The sequence below is a fragment of the Schistocerca serialis genome, chromosome 2 (assembly GCF_023864345.2).
Source record: "Schistocerca serialis cubense isolate TAMUIC-IGC-003099 chromosome 2, iqSchSeri2.2, whole genome shotgun sequence".
NCBI classification, from domain to species: domain Eukaryota; kingdom Metazoa; phylum Arthropoda; class Insecta; order Orthoptera; family Acrididae; genus Schistocerca; species Schistocerca serialis.
In genome coordinates, this window is record NC_064639.1 from 957,154,568 (window position 1) to 957,179,759 (window position 25,192).

Below are 25,192 nucleotides of genomic sequence, written 5' to 3' on the forward strand. Positions count from 1 at the left end.
GACGTCTGGCCAGAGAACATGATGAAGACTACGTAGAAAAATAGGACATGGACAACACATGTTGATGTATATTGTCACCAAATTCTGACTCTTAATAATAAATACGTTCTGAGAAAAAAATGTGGCGCGTAAGTTATTGAACGGCCCTCGTATGAAACGAGAAATCTGCTTCGTATTTCCCAGTTCTCTTCACGTTCATGAAAAATAATACAATAAGACGGTGACTCTCTTTCGTGTATCTCTCACTTTTGTATTATTATCAGTATATTAAGTATAATTGTCAACAGTGCCGCCCATTGCTGGTTGACCTTAAACCACTAAAAAAAGGAAAAACAAGTAAACAAAGTTCTGTAGTTCATTCTGAAGTACATTTCATGCGATAAATGTCCCAGAAATATTCCCCTCAGAGAAATCTCACTTACATGTACTTGTCGTTTAGTGTGATTTATATAACGTTTTCGAGACCTTCTATTTCCAGTGTACACAACAATATCACGTGTATCACACTTTGGGCCAGTCGCATAATATTTAAGAATTTCTGTCCAAAAATGATATACAGTTTTTATTTTTTCTAATTTACATTTGTAATTAAATACTGCGTCATTTTCAAGCTGCTGATTCACTCTAACATTTACAATTTTTTCCTAACAGTTTTGTGATTTTGTGTCACAGTTAGGTCCTCTACCCTACCAATAAGGATAACACACTTCAAGGAAAGCTCCGCTGGCCGAGCGACCGAGGCACCTAACTGTTGAACAGAGGGTCTGCTTTCGACTCCTAGATGCATTCTGCAGTTTCTTTTTTCGTAAATGTCTTCCTTCATGTCAAAGTAGGTGAGAATAGAAGGTTTTGAATTTAGAGGAAAGAGAGCTTACAAATTCAATCTACAAAACATATCGTGGGAGCGCTTTATAACCATACATTTCTGATAACAGGCTTTGTCTCATATTGGATTCCTGGAGTGGACGAACTAATAGCGTCATACCGTGTTTATAGACGACTGCGGTCATACAACTTGCATAGAGAAAGTAATAACGCCAAACTACACGCCCATGTGGCAGGTATGTGATGTTTATCATTTCTGCAAAGTTAAAACTCTATTTCGAGGCTTTCGCAGTTGAAATTCTGGAAACCCAGCAGGAACTCACAACCATGCAGTGTCAGTAACGATCCATAGCAACATTCATGATCAGCACAGACTTCTCAGGCGACAGGGTTATCGTATGTATGGTAAGTACCAAAGTTATTTACCCAAATAGAGTTTTTGTTAATTTTCGGACTGGCTTGATGTGACACGCCACGAATTCCTCCATTGGGCCAACCTCCTCAACTCAGAATAGCCTACGTCCTCAATTATATCTTGGATGTATTCCAATCTATGTCTTTGACTACAGTTTTTACCCTCTGCGACTTCTTCTATTACCATGGAAGTTATTTCTTTCTTCTTGTCTCTGTTTTCCACGTTTTCCTTTCTAGGACGATTCTGTGGAGCACTTCCTTATTCCTGGTCTTAACGGTCTCCTAATTTTCAACATCCTTCTGTAGCACAACATCTCAAACGCTTCGATGATCTTCCCGTTTGGTTGTCCCACAGTCCACGAATCACTACCACACAATGCTGTGCTCCAAAACGTATATGCTTGGAAATTTCTTCCTCGGATTATGCCCTATGTTTGCTGCTAGCATACATTTCTTGGCCAGAATGAACTCTTTGTCTCTGTTAGTCTGCTTTATATGTCCTCTTTCTTCGTCTGTCATGTGTTATTTTGGTCAAAAATAGCAGAATTCCTTCCTATACTACTTTGTGGTCTACAATTTTGATGTTAAGTTTATCGCTAATCTGATTTCTGCTTCTTATTACTTCGGTCTTCCTTCAATATACTCTCAATCCAGATCTTGTACTCATCCATTCCGTTCAACAGTTTCTGTAATTTTTTCATCGCTTGCACAAAGGGAAACAAAGTCATCAGTGAGTCTTATCATTAATGTCTTTTCACGCTGAGTTTCAGTCTTACTCTTGAGTCTTTCTTTTTTTTCCGCAATTCCTTTTTTGATGTACAAAGCGTTCGGAAATTCCCGTTACAAACTTCTAGAACTTGTAGAGGTGGGATAAGTACATAATATTTTGAATAGGAATTCATATCCTAAAAAGTTCCGTTTCCGATCTACGACAGTTTCAGTTCAGATGTTTGACTCATACACTTCTGCTTGAAAAAATGAATTAGGCGTGACACAGTGAAATTATTAGGTAACAATTAGAAACGAAACACAATTAAACACACATTTAGCAATTAAGCACATTTGTATTTGTTAACACTTAACCATTAAGTGTCTACGTTATTCCAAACCAAAACAGAACCCAGCATACTGTACGTACAGAACGGTACTGATAGGTTACAACAGCAGTTCGATGCAGCAGCCGGAAATGTTGTTACAGGCATTGTACGTACGAAGCATATTCTGGTAGACGCTCCCCATCCCACCAGATGTCTCTTCAGTTTCCAGTGCAGCGGCCAGAACTAGTGCCAGCATGTCTTCCTCTGTCTCTACAGGAGTCCCGTAAATTAAACTTTGCACACGACCTCACAAGAAGTAGTCTACAGGAGTTAAATTCGGCGGTCGCGGCGACCTCGCGTTTGGACCACTTCAGCCTATCCATCTTTCACCAAATTATCTGGTAAGATTTCACCGAACCGCACGTGAGAAGTGAGGTGGTGCATCATGATGCTGAAACCACATTTGACGTCATCCTGTGTACCCTATTGCCTACCAGGACAAGCAACTCTGAGACTTTTCTCTTTCCCTCGGCAGACGCAGACGTGTTACACATCTGAATTGAAACTGTCGTGGAACGGAAACGGTTCGTTCCCGGACATAGGTTCCTAGTGAAAATATTATGAACTCACTCCCCTCGACAAGTCCTAGAAGTTTGTAATGAGAATTTCCGAATACCCTGTATGGACTGAACAGTAGAGTCAGAAGTCTACATCCCTGTCTCACACCCTTTTTAATCCGACTCTTCGTTCTTGGTATTCTATTTTTATTGTTCTCTCTCGGTTGTTGCACATATTGAATATTACCCGTCCCTCCCTACATAGTTTACTCTTATTTACTCAGAAGTTCTTATATCTTGCACCATTTTAGACTGTCGAACGCTTTTTCCAGATCGACAAAACCTATGAACGTGTCTTAATTTCTCGTAAGTCTTGTTTCGATTGTCAACAGCAACGTCAGACCTGCCTGTCTGGTATCGTTACCTTTCAGAAAGCTAAACTGATGATCATCTAACAATCCTCGATTTTATTTTTGATTCTCCTTCATATTCTTCTTGGATATATGAGCCGTTGGGCTTATCGTGGGAGAGTTTTCGCACTTATCTGCCCTTCCTACCGTAGTTTCTCGGAGAGTGCATTCATGATATATTATTGATGCCGTGAATATGCCTCTTTCGAATGTTTATATGATAAGATCCATACAGCTAGCGTTTTCGGAGAATGTGAGGGTTTGCAAAAGAGTGAGTAAAAGAGCTACAAGAAAGGCAAGGATTAAAATTTTAGTTCTTCACTAATCGAAGTTGTTTGAGACATACATTTACCTACCTTGTTAAAACTCGTTATTGATTTATTTATCTTATTTACCATCCTATTGCAACCAATTTCGATACCTAGAAAACTACACATGAAAAAAGAACTGCAGAAGGCACGCAGGAATCGAACATATGACGTGAGCGGTTCACGCGTAGGTGCCTTGGTCGCTCGGCCAGGGACGCTTACGTTTAAAGGCGTTAACCTTTTTGGAACATAACCTGGTTTTCTAGAGTTCTCTAAAAATATGCTTTTGTCGACTCCATAGTCGCACAGTTTTTTACTATCTATCGATACTGTCAATTCTGAGTCGATTGTGCATCATGAACTTCAGAGGTGGTTTTACCAAAAATGGACGGTAGTGAGACAAAATATCTTAGGGTTCATCTGTTTAGGTGATTCACAAGGGACCTACCAATCATGAACTGAATCAGTTGCCCGTTTCTGAAACCTTCTCCCCCCTGTGAGCCACACTTTGATCTGGAGAAGTAACCAAACAACAACCCGGTTCATTTTGACCAAAGTTTTGTAAAATGTTCTCATCTGTACGTGGGAAAATACAAAATGATCCGATTTGCGGTATTAGCGTTTGACTTAGTTTATTGCAAACACAACACGTGAATACGGTTACAGCTAACTCTCAAAGTGTGAATCGACAATCAACGACGCGCAGCTGGTGCCTTATATACTTCGCCATTATCGACAAGAACATCTTTTAGTTCCTCATTTCTCCTCTCGGTGATACGCTTAGCGAAGAATTGCCTGCCTCTTAAACAACCATCGCAATGTTAATGTGAGAGACAACCATACTGCCACTTATTACAATAGGAGAAAACACAAACACACCCGCACACTAACGCGCAGACACAATGTTGAGGATCTTTTCCCCTTAGTAAAATATCAGTTTTTATAAACCTGCTGTTTTAGGATGTGCAACTTGGGCAGTATGTGGGATAAAACGAGATGTACAGAGTAGTGAGGAATGCCTAAAACCTAGGCAGCAGCCTACACACTGCCGCCTTTTCATCTACATCTATATCCACACCCTGAACCCACAGTGGAGAAGAAGGTATTTCTAATCGTTCTATGTATTACGGTTTCTCCCCGTTCCGCTCCCGTATGGACAAGGAAGAACGGTTTCCTAACGTCTCTGTGAGTGCTGTAATTTATTCCAATCATATCTTCACATTCTCCACAGCACGGACGGGCAACAGGCAGTCCGCGGGCCGCATCCAGCCAGCGGAAGAAATTCGTGGCAGATCGAGGAGCTCACGTTGCACCCCGCCCGTGACGCATTTTCGGATATTCGCCATTCTGTGGTTCGCATTTTACCAGTTTGGCATTAGCTCGGTGAAATATTTCACTGGCTCTTTACCCTATTTGCTTTGCTTTACTATTACTCGCGTAACAACTAATATATGAGATAAAATATGTTGCTACGAAAAGAGCCCCGAAATACCTTATAGTGATGCTGTGCTATGACTTTCTTTGGACCATTAATTTTCAACAAAACAAAATATATTCTGTTCTTATTATTCTGGATCTGGCTTTCTATTAAAGGAACATTTTTTCGTTACTGTAACGCGCCGTAAAGCTCAACATATCTTCCTTACTGTATAGTTATTGAAAAGGTTAATGAAAGTTACTTCGTTATCAATACTGATGTTACAGTACGCAATGATTGTTCAACATCAAAATTTTGCAGTGGATTTTTGTTAATAGTAAAACACCAATAAGTACCACGACTAACACGAGAACATGAGACTATCGTCATGGATAAAGATGTTTTTACTATAAGGTTGGCCAGACCAGAACTACGCACAGCAAGATTTCTTTTATGTTATGAAGGTAAATTATCTTTTTGCACTGTTAATAATATATTATCAGCAGCCCGCGTCAACCTGTAAAACACATCATAAAATCTGCTGCTCTGCTCTGCAATTCCGAAAGCTGAAAGAAATAATTTTACTTCACTATTACCTGCCCGCTTCTTTGCGGTATGATTGATTTCATTTAACGCAGTTTGAATGCGCCGCGGCAGCGGCTCGTTCGTTCGTAGCGCAGCTCTGCACCACGAATAATATTTAAATAACTGAAAATTTCTTAAAGGGATGGGATAAAATACCAGGCAAGCTTATTACAAATCATAATGCAAGGTTTACTAAGTAACTCTATTCAAAACATTTAAACAAATCAAGTTATTACACACCTTTCCCAAGCTATGTCTAATGGCCTCCCTCTCACAATCTTGACAAAAGAATGCTACGCAAGCGTACAATATAACGTCAAAGGCTCTTCCTACTCACGTAACTACAAGAAGACGACAGAGAAATTAATGTACGATCTGTACTATTTATAGTAGTCACATATTCTCATCTTTGTTTGATATTTAATAAGTATCGTCTGTGGCGGTTTCAGTACTCGCCGACACAGATATTATCTAAATAAAAAAAAAAAGTACATAATTCTATACAAGAACAAAACATGACACATAATGCTTTCTCTTTATTACATAATATGTCTTTTGCTAAGAGACGTTACAAATATAAGCCCAAGATGGCTTGCCGTGAAGGGCAACAAATCAGGGCGTAGAATATTGTCGACGTACCGGTGTGATGTAAGGGCGCCACGGATGACAGCTAAGGCGGTTCTGCTACTATGAAATAAATGGCACCCCAGACCATCACGCCTGGCTATCTGGCCGTATGGTGGGTGACAGTCAGGCTGGTCTCCAGAAACGTCTTCGACCCAGAATCTCATTCACTGGAGCAGAATTGTCCTCAATGATGAGATCCGTGACCAGCCAAGACATGTCTGGAGACGTCCCGGACAGTGGTGGATACCAACCTGACTGTCACCCACCCTACGGCCCGATAACCAGGCGTGATGGTCTGGGGTGCCATTTGTTTCGTAGTAGCAGGACACCTTTGGTTGTCATCCGCTGCACCCTTACAGCACAGCAGTAGGTTGACAATATTCTAAACCCCGTTTTGTTGCGCTCCATGGCAAGCCATCCTGGGTTTACATTTCAGCAAGATAGTGCCCACCCGCACCATAACTTGACCAGCGAGGTTGCCGGATCTCTCTCCAGTTGAGAACGTTTGGAGCATTATGGGCAGGGCCTTTCAACCAGCTTGGAATTTTGACGGTCTAACGCGCCAGTTGGGCAGAATTTGAAACTATATTCCTCAGAACGATATCCAGCAACTCTGTCAATCAGTACCAACCCGAATAATTGCTTGCATAAGGACTAGAAGGGGACCAAAGCGTTATTGATTTGCTCAATTTGTGAAGTTCTTTCTCTTGAATAAATTATGGAGGTTTCTGAAATTGTAATCATTTGTTTGTCTGTACTCGTACATGAGTACCACATCTATAGATTTTCGTCCCATTTGGGTGATTCCTTAATTGGTTTGTGTGTGTGTGTGTGTGTGTGTGTGTGTGTGTGTGTGTGTGTATGTGTGTGCGGGGGGGGGGGGGGGGGGTTGTTGATGTGAATGAGGCCTGCGAGTCACCAATGGTTGCTGGAATGGTACGTAGATAGCTGTAGTAATTTTTTAAACTGCTCCTTGAAACACTTAATAAGCTTTCACAGAACAGCTTCAGGTTTTTCAACAGTTCCGTGGCGCTATCGCCTGGGTCACACAAAGCTGTAACAGTTAGCGATTCCGTTCTCCTACAGTCCTATTTTGAATGGGTCCTACACACTGGAGCAAATTCTAGAATGGATTGCCGGAGTGTTTTGTAAACAATATCTTTTGTAGGCTGAAAGCATTGTCCCACTAGCTAGCAGTGATCAGAAGTCTCCACTTGCTCCACCTGTGACTGAGCGTGTATGATTATCTCATTTCATGTCCACAGAGTATTACACACAGATATTTGTCAAGGATTTCTTATTCCAAATCACTGATATTGTAGTCATGTTCTGGACATTTAAACCAAGTTGCCAGTCTTTGCACCACTTTGAAATCTTATCAACTTGTTTCAAGTAGTAATTCACTGTCGTCGTCCAGTTGTAGGATTCATGGTCAAATAAATAAAAATTTCACGATCCGCAAAAGACTGACATTCCTTATGATGAAAAGACATTTTTGGAAAAGGTCGCAAAATGTGTTCTCCGTCTTATCACAAAATTTAAAAATGTAATAATTGTCCATTTTATAGTTATCAACAAAAAATATTGGACACTACGAATTTTGCTAGGCCGTTTAAGGTACATAATTGATTTTGAACCAGTATTTGCCAGTTAATGACAACTTTTTATTCATAGATATTAAATTTTACATATTATGTACAGGGTGTCCCATAAAGAATGCAATATTTAATTTAATAATAAAACACATACTTTATTTGAAAACCACTAGTGTTACTATATCAACCGCCAATACGCAACACAAAGACTGAGATTAAACATGAAACAGGTAAATGTGTTCCACCCCGCTTCGTCTGCAGATACCCACAAAATTTTCGACTATACTAGAGCAAAGTTTAGCTTGAATTTGGCCAATGGCGCGTCCAATTCCCGCCTTGGGTTAAGGGATGGTTCGTGGATTGATCATATAAACACATGGTGTCAAACTCGGTGGCCAGTTGTGATTGCCATTGCGAGAGATGAGACGAGCAGGCAATCTTATTCTCAGCAACCTTGATGTTCAACGTTAGTGTGGCGTGCTTTCCCTCTCCTGGTGGAACCACATGCGTTCCACATACAGTTCTTGCAATTGTGGTAATAAAAACTGTGTTATCATATGGCGATAACGATCAACAGTCACAACTGGAGGCAGAGTCTAATACCCACTGTACATTGTATGTCAATCTTCGTTGCATTGTGACGAGCGGTTTCCAGTGTATCACTAAATAATATGAAGTCAGCACTTTTTTATAACAACTAACACTCCCAGAAATCACTTGAGAATCCCAATTTCATTTGTTCCTGGTTATCCACTCATTGCAGGCTCCACAGTGTCGTCGTAACTGCCGTCTGCCTCACAGTGAGCTACCTTAATTTAAGTATTAACAGTATTTTTCTTACTTGTCACTTCTTCTTCCGTGTGTTTTTGCTTTTAGGAAGCTTTAATTGTCGAGTGCTAGTAATAGTGTTCCAGAGATTTCGTGTTTGTTTTGAATACAGCCAGAGAGAGTCCCTTTAGTCAGCCACAGTGCCAGTAGTGCTAGTGTTTGTTTTCAATACAGTACAGAGACAGGTAGTGCTATTTTCATTGTTTTCTACAAGAAGTGGCTAGCAACCACAGGTTAGTCAACAATCAGCCGCCTTTAGTGAATTAGCAGTCTAGTTAAAAGTTGATTAACTCACTACAGTAAATTGATTTCTTAGGATGGATAGGATGTGTGACTGCTGTGTAAGGATGCAGGAGGAGCTGACCACTGTTCGCGAACAGCTGAGCGTGTTGATGGCCGCGGTCAGCCGTCTTCAGGCTGCTGCCTCGGAGTGTAGCGGCAGTGGGGAGTCTGCTGCGTCGCATGGTACACCCCAGGTGTTATATGCTTCACCCACTGTCCCTGCTGTCGAGACATCTTCGCGGGTACCGGGCGCGGTTGGGCCACCCTCTCTCCAAGCGGAGTGGCGGGTTCAGCGGCGTTCGCGGCGCACGAGGCAGTGGGTAAATGTGGAGGCTGGCCGTGTGGCATCGCCCGCTCTGCCTGTGAGTGGACATGTGGCCGCTCCTTCAGCAAGGTCCGAGAAGGCACACGGGGGGAGGGGTTTATTAGTTATTGGGAGCTCCAACGTTAGGCGGGTGATGGAGCCCTTTAGGGAAATAGCGGAAAGGTCGGGGAAGAAGGCCAGTGTTCACTCTGTCTACTTGCCGGGGGGTCTCATCCGAGATGTGGAGGAGGCCCTGCCGGCGGCGATAGAGAGCACTGGGTGCACCCGACTGCAAATTGTTGCTCATGTCGGCACCAGTGACTCCTGCCGTCTGGGTTCAGAGATCATCCTCAGTTCGTATAGGCGGTTGGCGGAATTGGTGAAGGCGGAAAGCCTCGCTCGCGGGGTAGAATCTGAGCTAACTATATGTAGTATCGTTCCCAGAACCGATCGCGGTCCTCTGGTTTGGAGCAGAGTGGAAGGCTTAAACCAGAGGCTCAGACGTTTCTGCGGTGATCTGGGGTACAAATTTCTCGACCTCCGCTATCGGGTGGAGAAATGTAGGGTCCCCCTGAATAGGTCAGGCGTGCACTACACGCCGGAAGCGGCTACAAGGGTAGCGGAGTATATGTGGAGTGCACATGGGTTTTTTTAGGTTAGAGAATTCCCTACCTAGGCCCGACAAGACGCCTCCTGAGACGCGGCAAGGTAGGAGTAGGCAAAACGCAACAGGGAATAACAATAATAATGTGCTAATAGTAAACTGCAGGAGCGTCTATAGAAAGGTCCCAGAACTACTCCCATTAATAAAGGGTCACAACGCCCATATAGTACTAGGGACAGAAAGTGGGCTGAAACCAGACGTAAACAGTAATGAAATCCTAAACTCAGATTGGAATGTATACCGCAGAGACAGGCTGGACAGTGAAGGGGGAGGCGTGTTTATAGCGATCAGAAGTGCAATAGTATCGAAGGAAATAGACGGAGATCCGAAATGTGAAATAATTTGGGTGAAGGTCACGGTTAAAGCAGGCTCAGACATGGTAATTGGATGTATCTATAGGCTCCCTGGGTCAGCAGCTGTTGTGGCTGAGCACCTGAAGGATAATTTAGAAAATATTTCGAGTACATTTCCCCACCATGTTATAGTTCTGGGTGGAGATTTTAATTTGCCGGATATAGACTGGGAAACTCAAACGTTCATAACGGGTGACAGGGACAAAGAATCCAGTGATTTTTTTAAAAGTGCTTTATCTGAAAACTACCTTGAGCAGTTAAACAGAGAACCGACTCGCAGCGATAACATTTTAGACCTTCTCGTGACAGACCCGAACTATCTGAAACAGTTAACGCAGAACAGGGAATCAGCGATCATAAAGCGGTTACTGCATCGATGATTTCAGCCGTAAATAGAAATATTAAAAAAGGTAGGAAGATTTTCTGTTTAGCAAAAGTGACAAAAAGCAGATTACAGAGTATCTGACGGCTCAACACAAAAGTTTTGTCACAAGTACAGATAGTGTTGAGGATCAGTGGACAAACTTCAAAACCATCGTACAATATACGTTAGATGAGTATGTACCAAGCAAGATCGTAAGAGATGGAAAAGAGCCACCTTGGTACAACAACCGAGTTAGAAAACTGCTGCGGAAGCAAAGGGAACTTCACAGCAAACATAAACATAGCCAAAGCCTTGCAAACAAACAAAAATTACGCGAAGCGAAATGTAGTGTGAGGAGGGCTATGTGACAGGCGTTCCATGAATTCGAAAGTAGAGTTCTATGTACTGACTTGGCAGAAAATCCTAAGAAATTTTGGTCTTATGTCAAAGCGGTAGGTGGATCAAAACAAAATGTCCAGACACTCTGTGACCAAAATGGTACTGAAACAGAGGATGACAGACTGAAGGCCGAAATACTAAATGTCTTTTTCCAAAGCTGTTTCACAGATAAAGACTGCACTGTAGTTCCTTCTCTAGATTGTCGCACAGATGACAAAATGGTAGATATCGAAATAGACGACAGAGGGATAGAGAAGCAATTAAAATCGCTCAAAAGAGGAAAGGCCGCTGGACCTGATGGGATACCAGTTCGATTTTTCACACAGTACGCGAAGGAACTTGCCCCCCTTCTTGCAGCGGTGTACCGTAGGTCTCTAGAAGAGTGTAGTGTTCCAAAGGATTGGAAAAGGGCACAGGTCATCCCCGTTTTCAAGAAGGGACGTCGAACAGATGTGCAGAACTATAGACCTATATTTCTAACGTCGATAAGTTGTAGAATTTTGGAACGCGTATTATGATCGAGTATAATGACTTTTCTGGAGACTAGAAATCTACTCTGTAGGAATCAGCATGGGTTTCGAAAAAGACGGTCGTGTGAAACCCAGCTCGCGCTATTCATCCACGAGACTCAGAGGGCCATAGACACGGGTTCACAGTAGAGATGGGCAAAACTGTTCTTTTCAGAGATCGGATCAGAACTGTTCACTCCCTGAAATGAACTAGCTCTTTTTCATGACTCACCACTCATTCACAACAGAAAACAAATGGAAGGCACATTGCCCTTTAAACTTGGTTTATTCCAGTACTATACCTGTATTTTGATCTTATTTAATCCTATTTTAAAGTAAAACAGATAATGAGTAAGAATTTTGTATTGTTTATTGAAATTTCCACGGTATGACAAAGTTTTTGATTACTGATTTATTTTGCACTATCGTGGTTTTTTGGGTGATCGAAAAATGTTGCAACTTGAGATTTATATTAACAATATATTTGGCTATAATGTATTAAAATTTCATTAACCTCGTACAAGTACATCGCAAGCCATATATTTTTAAAGTGAACGTTTCCTTCCAAAGACGCCTAAAATCGCAAAACCCGTACTACAATAAGAAAAAAATATATAAATTTGACTGTAAGACCAAAGTGCTGCATATAGCCTTCCGCAGAATAAAACAAGGAAAATATTGGTGTATCACTTTTGCTATACGTTTATCGGTTCGCTCGTAATGAAAGTGTAAATTCGAGTCACCATAATAAAAAATCCTATAGTAAGAGGAGCCGTCAGGAACCTAATCTGATCAGTTTAAACAAATAAAAATAAAATAAAAACAAATGATGTATACGTAACATAATTATGTAATATACATAACGGTATTACCATGAACAACAATATCCAGTAGAGACGAACTCCGATGCAGAAACGCTGAGTCAAGCAGGTCGAGCCGCGAACTGTATTACTGCGCAAGCTAAGACCGCAGAGACCAACGTGACACCGGAGTTGCTTTGCTCAACGCTCTGGCTAGAGTCGAGAATGGTGGGGTGAGCGTTGAGCGGGCGAGTTCCGAGGGTGGGGGGAGCAGTGAACGGCCACCACTCACCCGCTCGGAGGCAAATCGTCCGTTCTCTTGCGAGCAGGTTGTTGCAAGTAGTTCTTATGTTCTCCGCTAGGAGGCTCTCTGTCCTGTTGCTCGCATCAACTGCCCAGAGGGCAGGACGTGCGACTGAAACGATCGCCGACGGAGTGCTACGCTAAGTTAAGGTGCGCCAGACACTCCACGCGACAGAGGAAGCACAGAGAGGGCACGGCATATGTGAAACAAAATCCAATGGGGCACTGCACAATGCAGGCAGCCAAGGCAGAAGCACGGCAGAGGCCGGCGCTGGCTGTGTTGTGTGGCGTGCAGTGTGCTCTGACCAGCAGAGGCCCCGCTGATATGCTCCGTCTCTCTCTCTCTCTCTCTCTGCTGTGGGAAACGTTTGGAGCTACCGTTCTTTTTTTATGAATCACTGATTGTTCACTCCTTTGAAAGATTCAACTCTATGAATTAGTTGAGGAGCGGATCCCCCATCTCTAGTTCACAGGTAGATGCGGTGTTTCTTGACTTCCGCAAGGCGTTCGATACAGTTCCCCACAGTCGTTTAATGAACAAAGTAAGAGCATATGGACTATCAGACCAATTGTGTGATTGGATTGAAGAGTTCCTAGATAACAGAACGCAGCATGTCATTCTCAATGGAGAGAAGTCTTCCGAAGTAAGAGTGATTTCAGGTGTGCCGCATGGGAGTGTCACAGAACCGTTGCTAATCACAATATACATAAACGACCTTGTGGATGACATCGGAAGTTCACTGAGGCTTTTTGCGGACGATACTGTGGTGTATCAATGGAAAATTGTACTGAAATGCAGGAAGATCTGTAGCGAATTGACGCTTGGTGCAGGGAATGGCAATTCAATCTCAATGTAGACAGGTGTAATGTGCTGCGAATTCATAGAAAGATAGATCCCTTATCATTTAGCTACAAAATAGCAGGTCAGCAACTGGAAGCAGTTAATTCCATAAATTATCTTGGAGTACGCATTAGGAGTGATTTAAAATGGAATTATCATACAAAGTTGATCGTCGGTAAAGCAGATGCCAGACTGAGATTCACTGGAAGAATCCTAAGGAAATGCAATCCGAAAACAAAGGAAGTAGGTTACAGTGCGCTTATTCGCTCACTGCTTGAATACTGCTCAGCAGTGTGGGACCCGTACCAGATAGGGTTGATAGAAGAGATACAGAAGATCCAACGGAGAGCAGCGAGCTTCGTTACAGGATTATTTACTAATCACGAAAGCGTTGCGGAGATGATAGATAAACTCCAGTGGAAGACTCTGCAGGAGAGACGCTCAGTAGCTCAGTACGGGCTTTTGTTAAAGTTTCGAGAGCATACCTTCACCGAAGAGTCAAGCAGTATATTGCTCCCTCCTACGTATATCTCGCGAAGAGACCATGAGGATAAAATCAGAGAGATTAGAGCCCACACAGAAGCATACCGACAATCCTTCTTTCCACGAACAATACTAGACTGGAATAGAAGGGAGAACCGATAGAGGTACTCAGGGTACCCTCCGCCACACACCGTCAGGTGGCTTGCGGAGTATGGATGTAGATGTAGATGTAGATGTAGCATCCATACATATTATAGAAATGGATCTATGTATGTATGTTCCACATCTCCTCCTAAATCACTGGAGCAAATTCAACCAAACTTGGTACACGTATCTCTTACTATTGGTCAACAATCGCTGTGGAGGTAAGATCCCCCTGACGACTATAGTTCAATAGATATGACATCATAAACAATTAGATGTGTGAAAAACTGCCGCATCACGCATGATGTTTAAATTTATTGCTCCTTTGCTACAAAATCTATTCGCAATAAATTTCGCAGACAGTATCCACATATGCCGCTAAATCCACCTACAGTATTATTTCATGGTACCACACATAATTCAGGAGATATGACGTCATAAACTCTGAGATGCGTGAAAGACTGCGGCATCATGCATAAAGTTATAGACATTTATTCTTTACTACGAAGACATTCCCAGAGTCGAGTCAACTTAAGGAAATCCCTGACACCTGGCTGCACTTTTGACAGCTTTCAGGTGCGAAGCGCAAACAGCTGCAGCCGAAAATAATAGTCATAGAGAAGAGAAGCAGCTGCGCCCTGTGGACCGAAACTGTCTAATACGGATACTGTGCTTATATATTTGTTCCGTAATTTCAAAGGTGTTTTCAAAAATACAAGGAAATTAAATTTTTTGATATTACACTAAAAACACAGTTCATTTTTTGTTTTTGTTGCTAAAAGATAATTGGAAAATGAACAGCCTGGCCATGCCTGTTTTTCAGCTACTGTCACAATAAAACACCATGTTTAAACATCCTTTTGGTTTAGATTTAACACCAAACTCTGTGTCCCCGCATAAGTGACTGGACGTATCGTTTTGCAGGCCAGAGGAAGAGCGAGCCATTTCCAGCAGGATCACGTCATTAAAACAACGATTATTAAAAAAGTACTATTATATGGATTACCGTATTAAACAAAATTTGTGACAGGATTGAGGATTTCTTGGTGGGGAGGACGAAGCTTGTTATGTGATTTCTGGTTTTCTCGGAGTGATTGATTAAAAGTGTGGTTCTGGATACATAGCCGAGTTGTTCTTTCCATTTTACGTATAATATTTCGACGATCTACCTAGTCGTCATCTTCAGGTATCGCGAATTTTGCTGTTATGTGCACTCTTGGATTTCTGTGCCAGTATGGGATTAGTAATCACAAACTCCTTTTTTAAACATAAGAACACTCACCGGTATACTTGGGAAGGCAGGGGAACCAGATCTGTCATTGACTATATAATAACAGATCAGGAATTCGGGAAGGCTGTGAGGGACACACGTGTATTCAGGGGATTCTTTGATGACACTGATCATTATTTAATCTGCAGTGAAATTGGGATTGTGAGACCGAAAGTGCAGGAGGTCAGGTCCATATGTAGGAGGATAAGAGTGGAGAAACTTCAGGATAAGGAAATCAGGCACAAGTACATAACAGCGATCTCAGAAAGGTACCAGTTAGTTGAATGTAGTCAATTACAGTCATTGGAAAACGAATGGACAAGGTACAGGGACACAGTACTAGAAGTGGCTGAAGAATGTCTTGGAACAGTAGTGTGTAAAAGTAGGATGAAGCAAACAGCTTGGTGGGATGACACAGTCAAGGCAGCCTGTAAAAGGAAAAAGAAGGCGTATCAGAAATGGCTACATACTAGAACTCAGGTAGAGAGAGAAAGTTATGTTGACGAAAGAAACAAAGCCAAACAGATAATTGCAGCATCCAAGAAGAAATCTTGGGAAGACTTCCGAAAAGGGTTGGAGACTTTGGGTCAAGCTGCTGGAAAACCATTCAGGAGTGTAATTAGCAGTCTTCGAAAGGGAGGTAAGAAGGAAATGACAAGTATTTTGGACAGGTCAGGAAAACTGCTGGTGAATCCTGTTGATGCCTTGGGCAGATGGAGGGAATATTTTGAAGAGTTGCTCAATCTAGGTGAAAATGCGATCAGTAATGTTTCAGATTTCGAGGTAGAATGGGATAGGAATGATGGTGGAAATAGGATCACATTTGAGGGAGTGGAGAAAATGGTCAATAGATTGCAGTGCAATAAAGCAGCTGGGATGGATGAAATTAAGTCAGAACTCATCAAATACATTGGAATGTCAGGTCTTAAATGGCTACACAGGATAATTGAAATGGCGTGGGAGTCGGGACAGGTTCCATCAGACTGGACGAAAGCAGTAATCTCACCAATCTTTAAACATGGAAACAGAAAAGATTGTAACAACTACAGAGGTATCTCTTTGATCAGCGTTGTGGGTAAAATCTTCTGAGGTATTGTTGAAAGGAAAGTGCGAGTACTAGTTGAGGACCAATTGGATGAAAATCAGTGTGGGTTTAGGCCTCTTAGAGGTTGTCAGGACCAGATCTTTAGCTTACGGCAAATAATGGAGAAGTGTTATGAGTGGAACAGGGGACTGTATCTATGCTTCATAGATCTAGAAAAGGCATATGACCGGGCTCCTAGGAGGAAGTTATTGTCTGTTCTACGAGATTATGGAATAGGAGGCAAACTTTTGCAAGCAATTAAAGGTCTTTACATGGATAGTCAGGCAGCAGTTAGAGTTGACGGAAAATTGAGTTCATGGTTCAGAGTAGTTTCAGGGGTAAGACAAGGCTGCAACCTGTCTCCACTGTTGTTCATATTATTTATGGATCATATGTTGAAAACAATAGACTGGCTGGGTGAGATTAAGATATGTGAACACAAAATAAGCAGTCTTGCATATGCGGGTGCTTAGTTGTGATGGCAGATTCGATTGAAAGTTTGGAAAGTAATATTTCAGAGCTAGATCAGAAATGTAAGGACTATGGTATGAAGATTAACATCTCCAAAACGAAAGTAATGGCAGTGGGAAAGAAATATAAACGGATTGAGTGCCAAATAGGAGGAACAAAGTTAGAACAGATGGACGGTTTCAAGTACTTAGGATGCATATTCTCACAGGATGGCAACATTGTGAAAGAACTGGAAGTGAGGTGTAGCATAGCTAATGCATTGAGTGCTCAGCTACGATCTACTCTCTTCTGCAAGAAGGAAGTCAGTACCAAGACTAAGTTATCTGTGCACCGTTCAATCTTTCGACCAACTTTGTTGTATGGGAGTGAAAGCTGGGTGGATTCAGGTTACCTTATCAACAAGGTTGAGGTTACGGATATGAAAGTAGATAGGATGATTGCAGGTACTAGTAGATGGGAACAATGGCAGGATGGTGTCGACAATGAGGATATTAAAGAAAAACTGGGAATGAACTCTATAGATGTAGCAGTCAGGGCGAACAGGCTTAAATGGTGGGGTCATGTTACATGCATGGGAGAAGCAAGGCTACCTAAGAGACTCATGGGTTCAGCAGTAGAGGGTAGGAGGAGTCGGGGCAGACCAAGGAGAAGGTACCTGGATTCGGTTAAGAATGATTTTGAAGTAATAGGTTTAACATCAGAAGAGGCACCAATGTTAGCACTGAATAGGGGATCATGGAGGAATATTATATCGGGGGCTATGCTCCAGACTGAACGCTGAAAGGCATAATAATCAGTCTTAAATGATGATGATGATGATGATGATGATGATGATGATGACGTGCACTCGCTGCCTAGACTCCAGCCACTGCGGTGGGGTCCAGCCAGCTAACACACATAACAGCAAAACTCACAGCACATGAAAATAAGTACTGGGCTGGTCGCTGAAATAATGTGCATAAAATAGAAAATAGTCGGTTGTGTACCTGCAAGCACACCGTGTTATCTTGGAAGGAAAGTCGTCGACAGAAGTAAAAGTAACTTCAGACGAGCCCCAGAGGTGTGTGCTAGGAGCCCTCTTATTCAAACTGATTACAATTTTGACAACTCGTTTTAAATCTTCATAAACGTAAATGCATTAGCTGCGGAAACATTCGACTCCAACAAACAACTGGGCGTAACACTTAGTAGGGATGTAAAATGGAATGATCAAATAGGTTCGGTCGTAGGTAAGGTAGGTGGCAGACTTTGGTGCATTCGCGGAATACAAGGGAAATGCAGACAGTATACAATGGAGATTCATTATAAATAACTTGATCCTCATTTTGGAATATTGCTCGAGTGTGTGGCATACATACCAAATAGGACTAACACAGAAGGGTGACACGAATGGCCCCAGGTTTGTTTGTACGTGAGAGTGATACAGATATGCTGAAATGGCACTCTTGAAGATAGTTGTAAAGCACCCAGACAAAACCTACTTACAAAGCTCCAAGAACTGGCTCTAAATGTTGACTCTAGGAATATAAGACGACCCCCTCGCATAGGGATCATGAGGATAAGATAAGATTAATTACAGAGGCATTTAAACAATCATTCTTCCCACGCTCCACACGTGAATGGAACGGGAAGAAACCCTAAACATGTGGTACCATTCTAAGTACCCATTGTCATGAACTTCGCAGTGGTTTGCATTGCATATACGTAGATGCAGATCCACTGTAATGCTGAAGACAAATTTCGGATTAAGCGCAGCAATACTTAACTCTGAGATTAAGCACAGATTACTACACTATGTTGCGAGCCAACCGCATGAAATGGGGATCTTAACTTTCTACTTTAAGGAATTTACTCTGGCTTGCTGGGACCAAAAATGTAACGTGATCCGCCATTTTATCGTTACATATGAAATGACGTAGTTTCAGAGACTTTACTGGTCTCATACAGATACGATTTTATGTGTATAGACTGAAGTGGCAAGTGAAAATTTGTATCAAGACCGGAACTCGAACCTGGATCTCTTGCTTACTAGGAAGTTGTGTTAGCCACTAAACCACCATGGCACAGCGGTTCACACAACTGCACGGTTTACCCTCGCATGTCTTGTTCCTCCACCGCTGCACTAAGGCGTCTTAGTGTCTAACACGCCTGCCTAGTAAGTGGAAGACCCAGGTTTGATACCCAACCCTGGTACAAATTTTCACCCACCACTTCACTCTATATACATAAAATCATATCTGTATGAAACCAGTAAAGTCTCTGAAACTATGTCATTTCGTTTGTATAAGTACCTGCTTCTGGGTTTCGGGCCGGATCCCCCATTTACGTTCGATGCTGAGGTTCTATTTCAGAACATGGAGGGCCTCCGCAATTCTGTTCGTGTGTAAGGGGGAGTTTAAAGTAGACTGGCGCAGCAGTGCGAATCTGGATCGAGGAGAGAGCCATACCAGGGTAATCCGTGCAGTTGTGTGAATCGCTGTGCCAAGGCAGCTTAGTGCCTACCTAGTAAGCAGGAGAGCCTGGTTCGATTCCTGAACTGGGTACAAATTTTCGCAGCCGCTTCAGTCTGTACACATAAAATTTTATGAATGCTCGTTCACTAAGCGTGCAGGGTAGTACTGAATTCTGACATGATTGTGAAACATTTAAGCCCTATGATTTAAACAGACTGAACCAAACAAAATAAACTATCCGGAATGACCACGTAGTAACGAAGTTATTTCACCATGCATTCTTAGCAAGACAATTTTTAAACATGTTTGGTATACACAGTGGTGACAAAAGTCACGGGATAGCGATATGCACGTACACAGAGGGCGGTAGTATCGCGTACAGAAGGCATAAAACGGCAGTGCATTGGCGGAGATGTCATTTGTAGTCAGGTTATTCAAGTGAAAAGGTTTCCGACGTAATTATGGCCGGAAGACGGGAATTAACAGACTATGAACGCGGAATGGTAGTTGGAGCTAGACACATAGGACATTCCGTTTCTGAAATGGTTAGGGATTTCAGTATTCCGAGACCCACAAAGGCAATTGTGTGCCGAGAAAACCAAATGTCTGGTATTATCACTCACCATGGAAAACGCGGTGGCCGACAGCCTTCAGTTAACGACCGAGAGCAGTGGCGTTTGCGTAGAGTTTCAGTGCTAACAGACAACCAACACTGCTTGAAACAAAGCACAAATCAATATTTGACGTACGACCAACGTGTGCGTTATGACAGTGCGGCGAAATTTGGCTACGGCAGCAGACGACGGACGCGAGTGTCTTCTCATACAGCATGAATTCTCCTGCAGCGCTCGTGACCACATCGGTTGGAACCTAGATGACAGAAAAAACGTAGCCTGGTCAGAAAACCCTAGATTTCAGTTGGTAAGAGCTAATGGTAGGGTTTGAGAGCGGTGCATACCCAATGAAGGCATGGACCCAATTGGACAACAAGGCACTGTGCAAGGTAATTGTGCTTCCATGTTGATGGGGGCTGTGTTCACGTGGAATGGACTCAGTCTTGTGGTCCAACTGAACCCATCACTGACTGGAAATGGTTATGTTCCGCTGCTTGGAGACCATTTGCAGTCATTCATGGACTTCATGTTCCTAAACAACGACGGATTTTTTTTTTTTTTTTTTTTTTTTTTTTTTTTTTTTATGACATTGCGCCATGTCACTGGGCCAAAGTTGTTCACAATTGGTTTGGAGAACATTCTGCGCAATTCTAGCGAATTATTAGGCCACCCAGATCGCCCGACATGAATCCCACTAACATTTATGGGACATAATCGAGAGGTCAGTTTGTGCACAGATTGTGCACCAGCAACACTTTTGCAACTAAGGACGGCTTTAGAGGCAGCATGGCTAAGTATAGGGAACTTCCAGCAACTTGTTAAGTCCATGCCATGTCGAGCTGCTGCACTACACTGGACAAAATGAGATCTGACTCGATATTAGGAGGTATCCTCTGACTTTTATCACCTCAGTGTATAAAGGAATGGGATTCTGAATAATCTTAGTGGACTAGAGATTTAGCATTCAAGAATCCAGTTATTTAGTGACATCATTTAGCACTGAACAGAACACTATCAGCACAACTCATTGTCAAGTTGTAATAGCTATAGTCCCATACTTATATATGAGGCAGGGGAATTAAGTGAATTTGTATGACAATCAGCACTGATAAGCCTCAGTGAAACATAAGGTTTATAATCTATTTAAGGATAGGTTTCTGCATCATACTCTACCTTTAGGCTGTCAGATCAACAGTGAAGCATAAGAGTGGGAAACTGTGATTACCACTGACAGTAAAACTTTGCAAGGGTTCATTTAATGGGAAAATGGCTGCCAACTAAATAACATTGGTTGAAGACCACATGCTGCTCTGCACATGCTGAGAAATACAATACTAACTCACCATTATTATTATGATAAAATGAATTAATGCTACACTCATTACATTGAATTTAGTGATTTTAAATGGGGAGGGTGGGTACAAGCCTAATGATGACTACATGAAGGATCTACACAAACAGATACAAGGTCCTCTAATAAACTGAATTTTTGACACCAAGCTTCACTCGATGTAACGTATTTCACAGGCAAAAAGTTGTTTTAATATAAACATAGTCATTCCCTTTGCCTGAAGGTGCCACACATTTAAACAGATATTAACTCATAAAATCCAAGTCCACCTAGAATTACATCTCCAAATTTCAGTACAGCATTGATACTCACAAGCTCCTCTCAGTGGACTCTCAACTCACAATCTTTTTCTCCCTAAACTTGTCACAAACCTCAGCATCAGTCCTCTATGGATAGAGTGGCAAACTGACCAGTTGCCCACACCCACCATAAAGCATGAGATGTTAACCCAATTAGGTTTGGAAAAAACACAAGTATCTGTTGCCCTCTACTCTCTGAACAGAGAAGACTTAGAGAAGATTATACCCAGCAGGCACAATTTTAAGAACAGTGTGAAAGTTCTGTTCTTCTGCTAAGATGTGATACTGCCAACTAAGTTTGAAAGGAAAACCAAAATGACATACCCCTGGTCTCCCAGAGGAGGACGAATGGAAACCTCCACTGGCTAGCAGCTGTGCAGCCATGGAAATGGAAATGAGCATATGGCATAGTGGGCCAGGAGTCCCCCATTCTGGGAAGTTCGGCCACCAAGGGAAAGTACTTGTTTCCATTTCAGGATTTAGTAAAAGAAGGAGGCACATGGTTACCAATCTCAAATGACTGTAGAGAGAAATAAAATAAAGTTCCACAGCAATATTCCTCCAGGCATTGGCAGGAAGATGAATCACATAATCATTATTAATAAATAATACAGATGATATGTCAGTGAATGGCAACATTATGGAGGAGGTACAAAAATAATGTATGTCTTTCATCATTCCAGTGCCTGAAGTGAAGCTTCCATAGAGACTCAAATTTTGATATGAAAGATGAGGATCAAGGAAATTTTGTTAGGCCTTAGGTGCATGGTTCAAAAATGGTTCAAATGGCTCTGAGCACTATGGGACTTTAACTTCTAAGGTCATCAGTCCCCTAGAACTTAGAACTACTTAAACCTAACTAACCTAAGAACATCACACATATCCATGCCCGAGGCAGGACTCGAACCTGCGACCGTAGCTGACGCACAGTTCCAGGCTGTAGCGCTTAGAACCGCTCCGCCACACCGGCCGGCTTTTGGTGCATGGGAATGTATACATGTTTATAGGGGTTTTTGACAGAACTCTAGGTCCAAAGTCAATGCTCTCAACTTTCTTTTGTGACATGTCACAAACTAGGTTACATTTAATTGATAAACTTATGTAATAAGTCTCAAAATGTTGCCAATGTTGCCCAGGTGCAGGACACAAGTCCACTCTTAAAATTATGAAAGTATGTATTCCAGGATTAATGAACAAATATATTACCTCCTTTTATGCACACATCACAGTGAGAGATAGTTGGCTGTACACAGATAGTTATTATTCTTATATACCATATACAAATTAAATAGGTAGGAGAGGTGGGTTGTGTACCTCTGCTACACACTTATAGTTTGTTCACAATGTCCTGACTGAAATTTCAGGAAGGTGTGAGGAGTAGAGGAACCAAGCTCCACCCACTGGAGCCCAACACATTGGCAGCTACAGGGACAGTGGTAGTGCAGGGAGAACAAGTTGCACTTTCCTGACAAAGTTCTGGCACTTCATGTGTGCAGTACAACAAGGCAATCACTTCATAATGGCTACAGTACACATAGGTACTGTATTTTAGATCACTAATGTTGGCAGTAGACAGGCACAAAACTTTCATGGCCTCTAGTCTGCCACCTTCTACTGGCCTAAGTCAATCAGGAACTAGGAAGGACATTGTGAGCCAACTATACTGGTGCATGTGGGGACAGATGTATATGTAGACTCTGTGACACATTAGTACACATATGGACTGATTACCATTTTTTGTGATTTGCAGTTCCTTAAAATCCCATTTGATAAGTAATTATCGATACCTATTTTAGTATAAATTATCAAAATTGAGTAAAGAATCCTTATTTTTGTACTGAGAATGTTAGCACAATGTTTCCCAGCCCTTTTGGTTAAGATTGCCTAAGAGTTATTCTATGGATGGTATACACTGTTCCTCCCTCATTCTGTATATCTCTGAAGGAAAGTGTGTAAAACTTGATCGTTCCACTATTAACCTATCAATTGTGACCACCATGCACCAAGAAACAACACTGAGCTTTGAAGGACAAATGTAAAAGTATCCTCTTTCTAATCATCTCAGTTTTAACTACAGCTAATCTCCCTAGTAAAATATTTTTTTGAGTTGAACTCAAAACAAATGTGGTGAACTATACACCATGAGTAATTTGCGTAAATAATATAATTTATATAATCCCATAAATTTTGAGTGCTGTCAGTTTCACAAGTGTCAATGCACTTAGGGCATTCATTTGCTAACTGTTCGTTTAATTCACATGTATTTTACAGGAGTTAAGCTGGAGGGAAAAGAATTCAGAGGACACTATTTCCACTTCATCAGGGGAAGGTATGTGATATGTACCATACTCTTCCTTTTAGATAAACAACCTGAACAATTAAGTTCAAATGTCTTAAATATTTTGTGTCTGAAGCAGTTGCCAAATGTCTTCCTAAGACATTAATATAAATTTAGATATGTGCTGTTCATGATTGCTAAACTTTCACTAAGTCTAGTTAACACTTATATCTGTTCCTGCAGCTGCATTTTTGTTCTTTGGTTCCTTTTTCAGTTTCTTTCTTCTTGAAAAAAACTGTAATGACACTGTGTTCTGCTGTGGTGATGATTTTTTATGGGTGTTATTTGCTAGTATTTGATCTTGTTGTTGTACACAGCATGAGGCAAACAGTGCTGTACTATTAAATACACTACCAAATTCAGTATATCAGTACATGATACATGGCCTAAAATGTTATACACTTCATGGTATGCACACAGCAAAGACAGTTTGCTCTGATCTGTGTGCTCTGTAGGGGCCCATGGCATGGGCAATGTTATGGCCAGAGCAGGTTGGAAAAGGCTAGTGTCCACTCTGTCTGCTTGCCAGGAGGGTCTAGTCTGAGATGTGGAGGAGGCTCTGCTGGCAGTGACTGAGCACACTGGGTGCACTCAGCTGCAAATCATTGCTCTTGTCAGTACGACTGATGTCTGCTGCCTGCATTCACAGGCCATCCTTAGTTCCTACAGGCAGCAGGCTGATTTGGTGAAGACAGTGGGTCATGCCCACAGAGTGAAAACATAGCTAACATTATGCAGCGTCGCTCCCACAAATGACCATGGTCCTCTGGTTTGGAGGTAATAGGGAGGCTTGAAACAGAGGCTCAGACAATTCCTTGATCATCGTGGATGTGGATTTTGTGACCTCTGCTATTGGGTGGAGAGTTGTATAGCCCCCTAGGTCATGTGTGTGCACTAAATGCAGGAAGCAGCTATCAGGGTACTGGAGTATGTGCAGCAGGCACATGTGGATTTCTTAGGATAGAGAAATCCCTCTACACACCTGATAAGACACATTCTGAGTGCATACGGAATAGCATTCATCATAGAAGATTGGAGAAACAAAATGTTAATACTGTAGTAGCTAATAGCAAGAGCATCTATGGGAAGGTCCCAGAACTAGTCTCATTTATAAATAGTAAAAAATACCCACATAATACTAGGAGCAAATAGCTAGATGAAACTGCATGTCAACAGCAATGAAATCTGGACTCCAACTGGAATGTATATCATAAAAATAGATTGAATGCTGGTGGTAAAAGTGTGTTTATAGCAATAAAAAAT

The 25,192-nt window shown here is 41.9% G+C and overlaps 1 protein-coding gene across 1 annotated transcript in view; it reads left to right on the forward strand.

Moving 5' to 3' along the window:
- LOC126458337 (uncharacterized) overlaps positions 1-25,192 on the forward strand; it is a 44,366-nt gene that overhangs the window by 9,995 nt on the left and 9,179 nt on the right. The window contains exon 2 of the mRNA XM_050095302.1: positions 23,863-23,920. Within this exon, the coding sequence (XP_049951259.1) occupies positions 23,863-23,920 (58 nt within the window). The remainder of the gene's footprint in view (positions 1-23,862; positions 23,921-25,192) is intronic.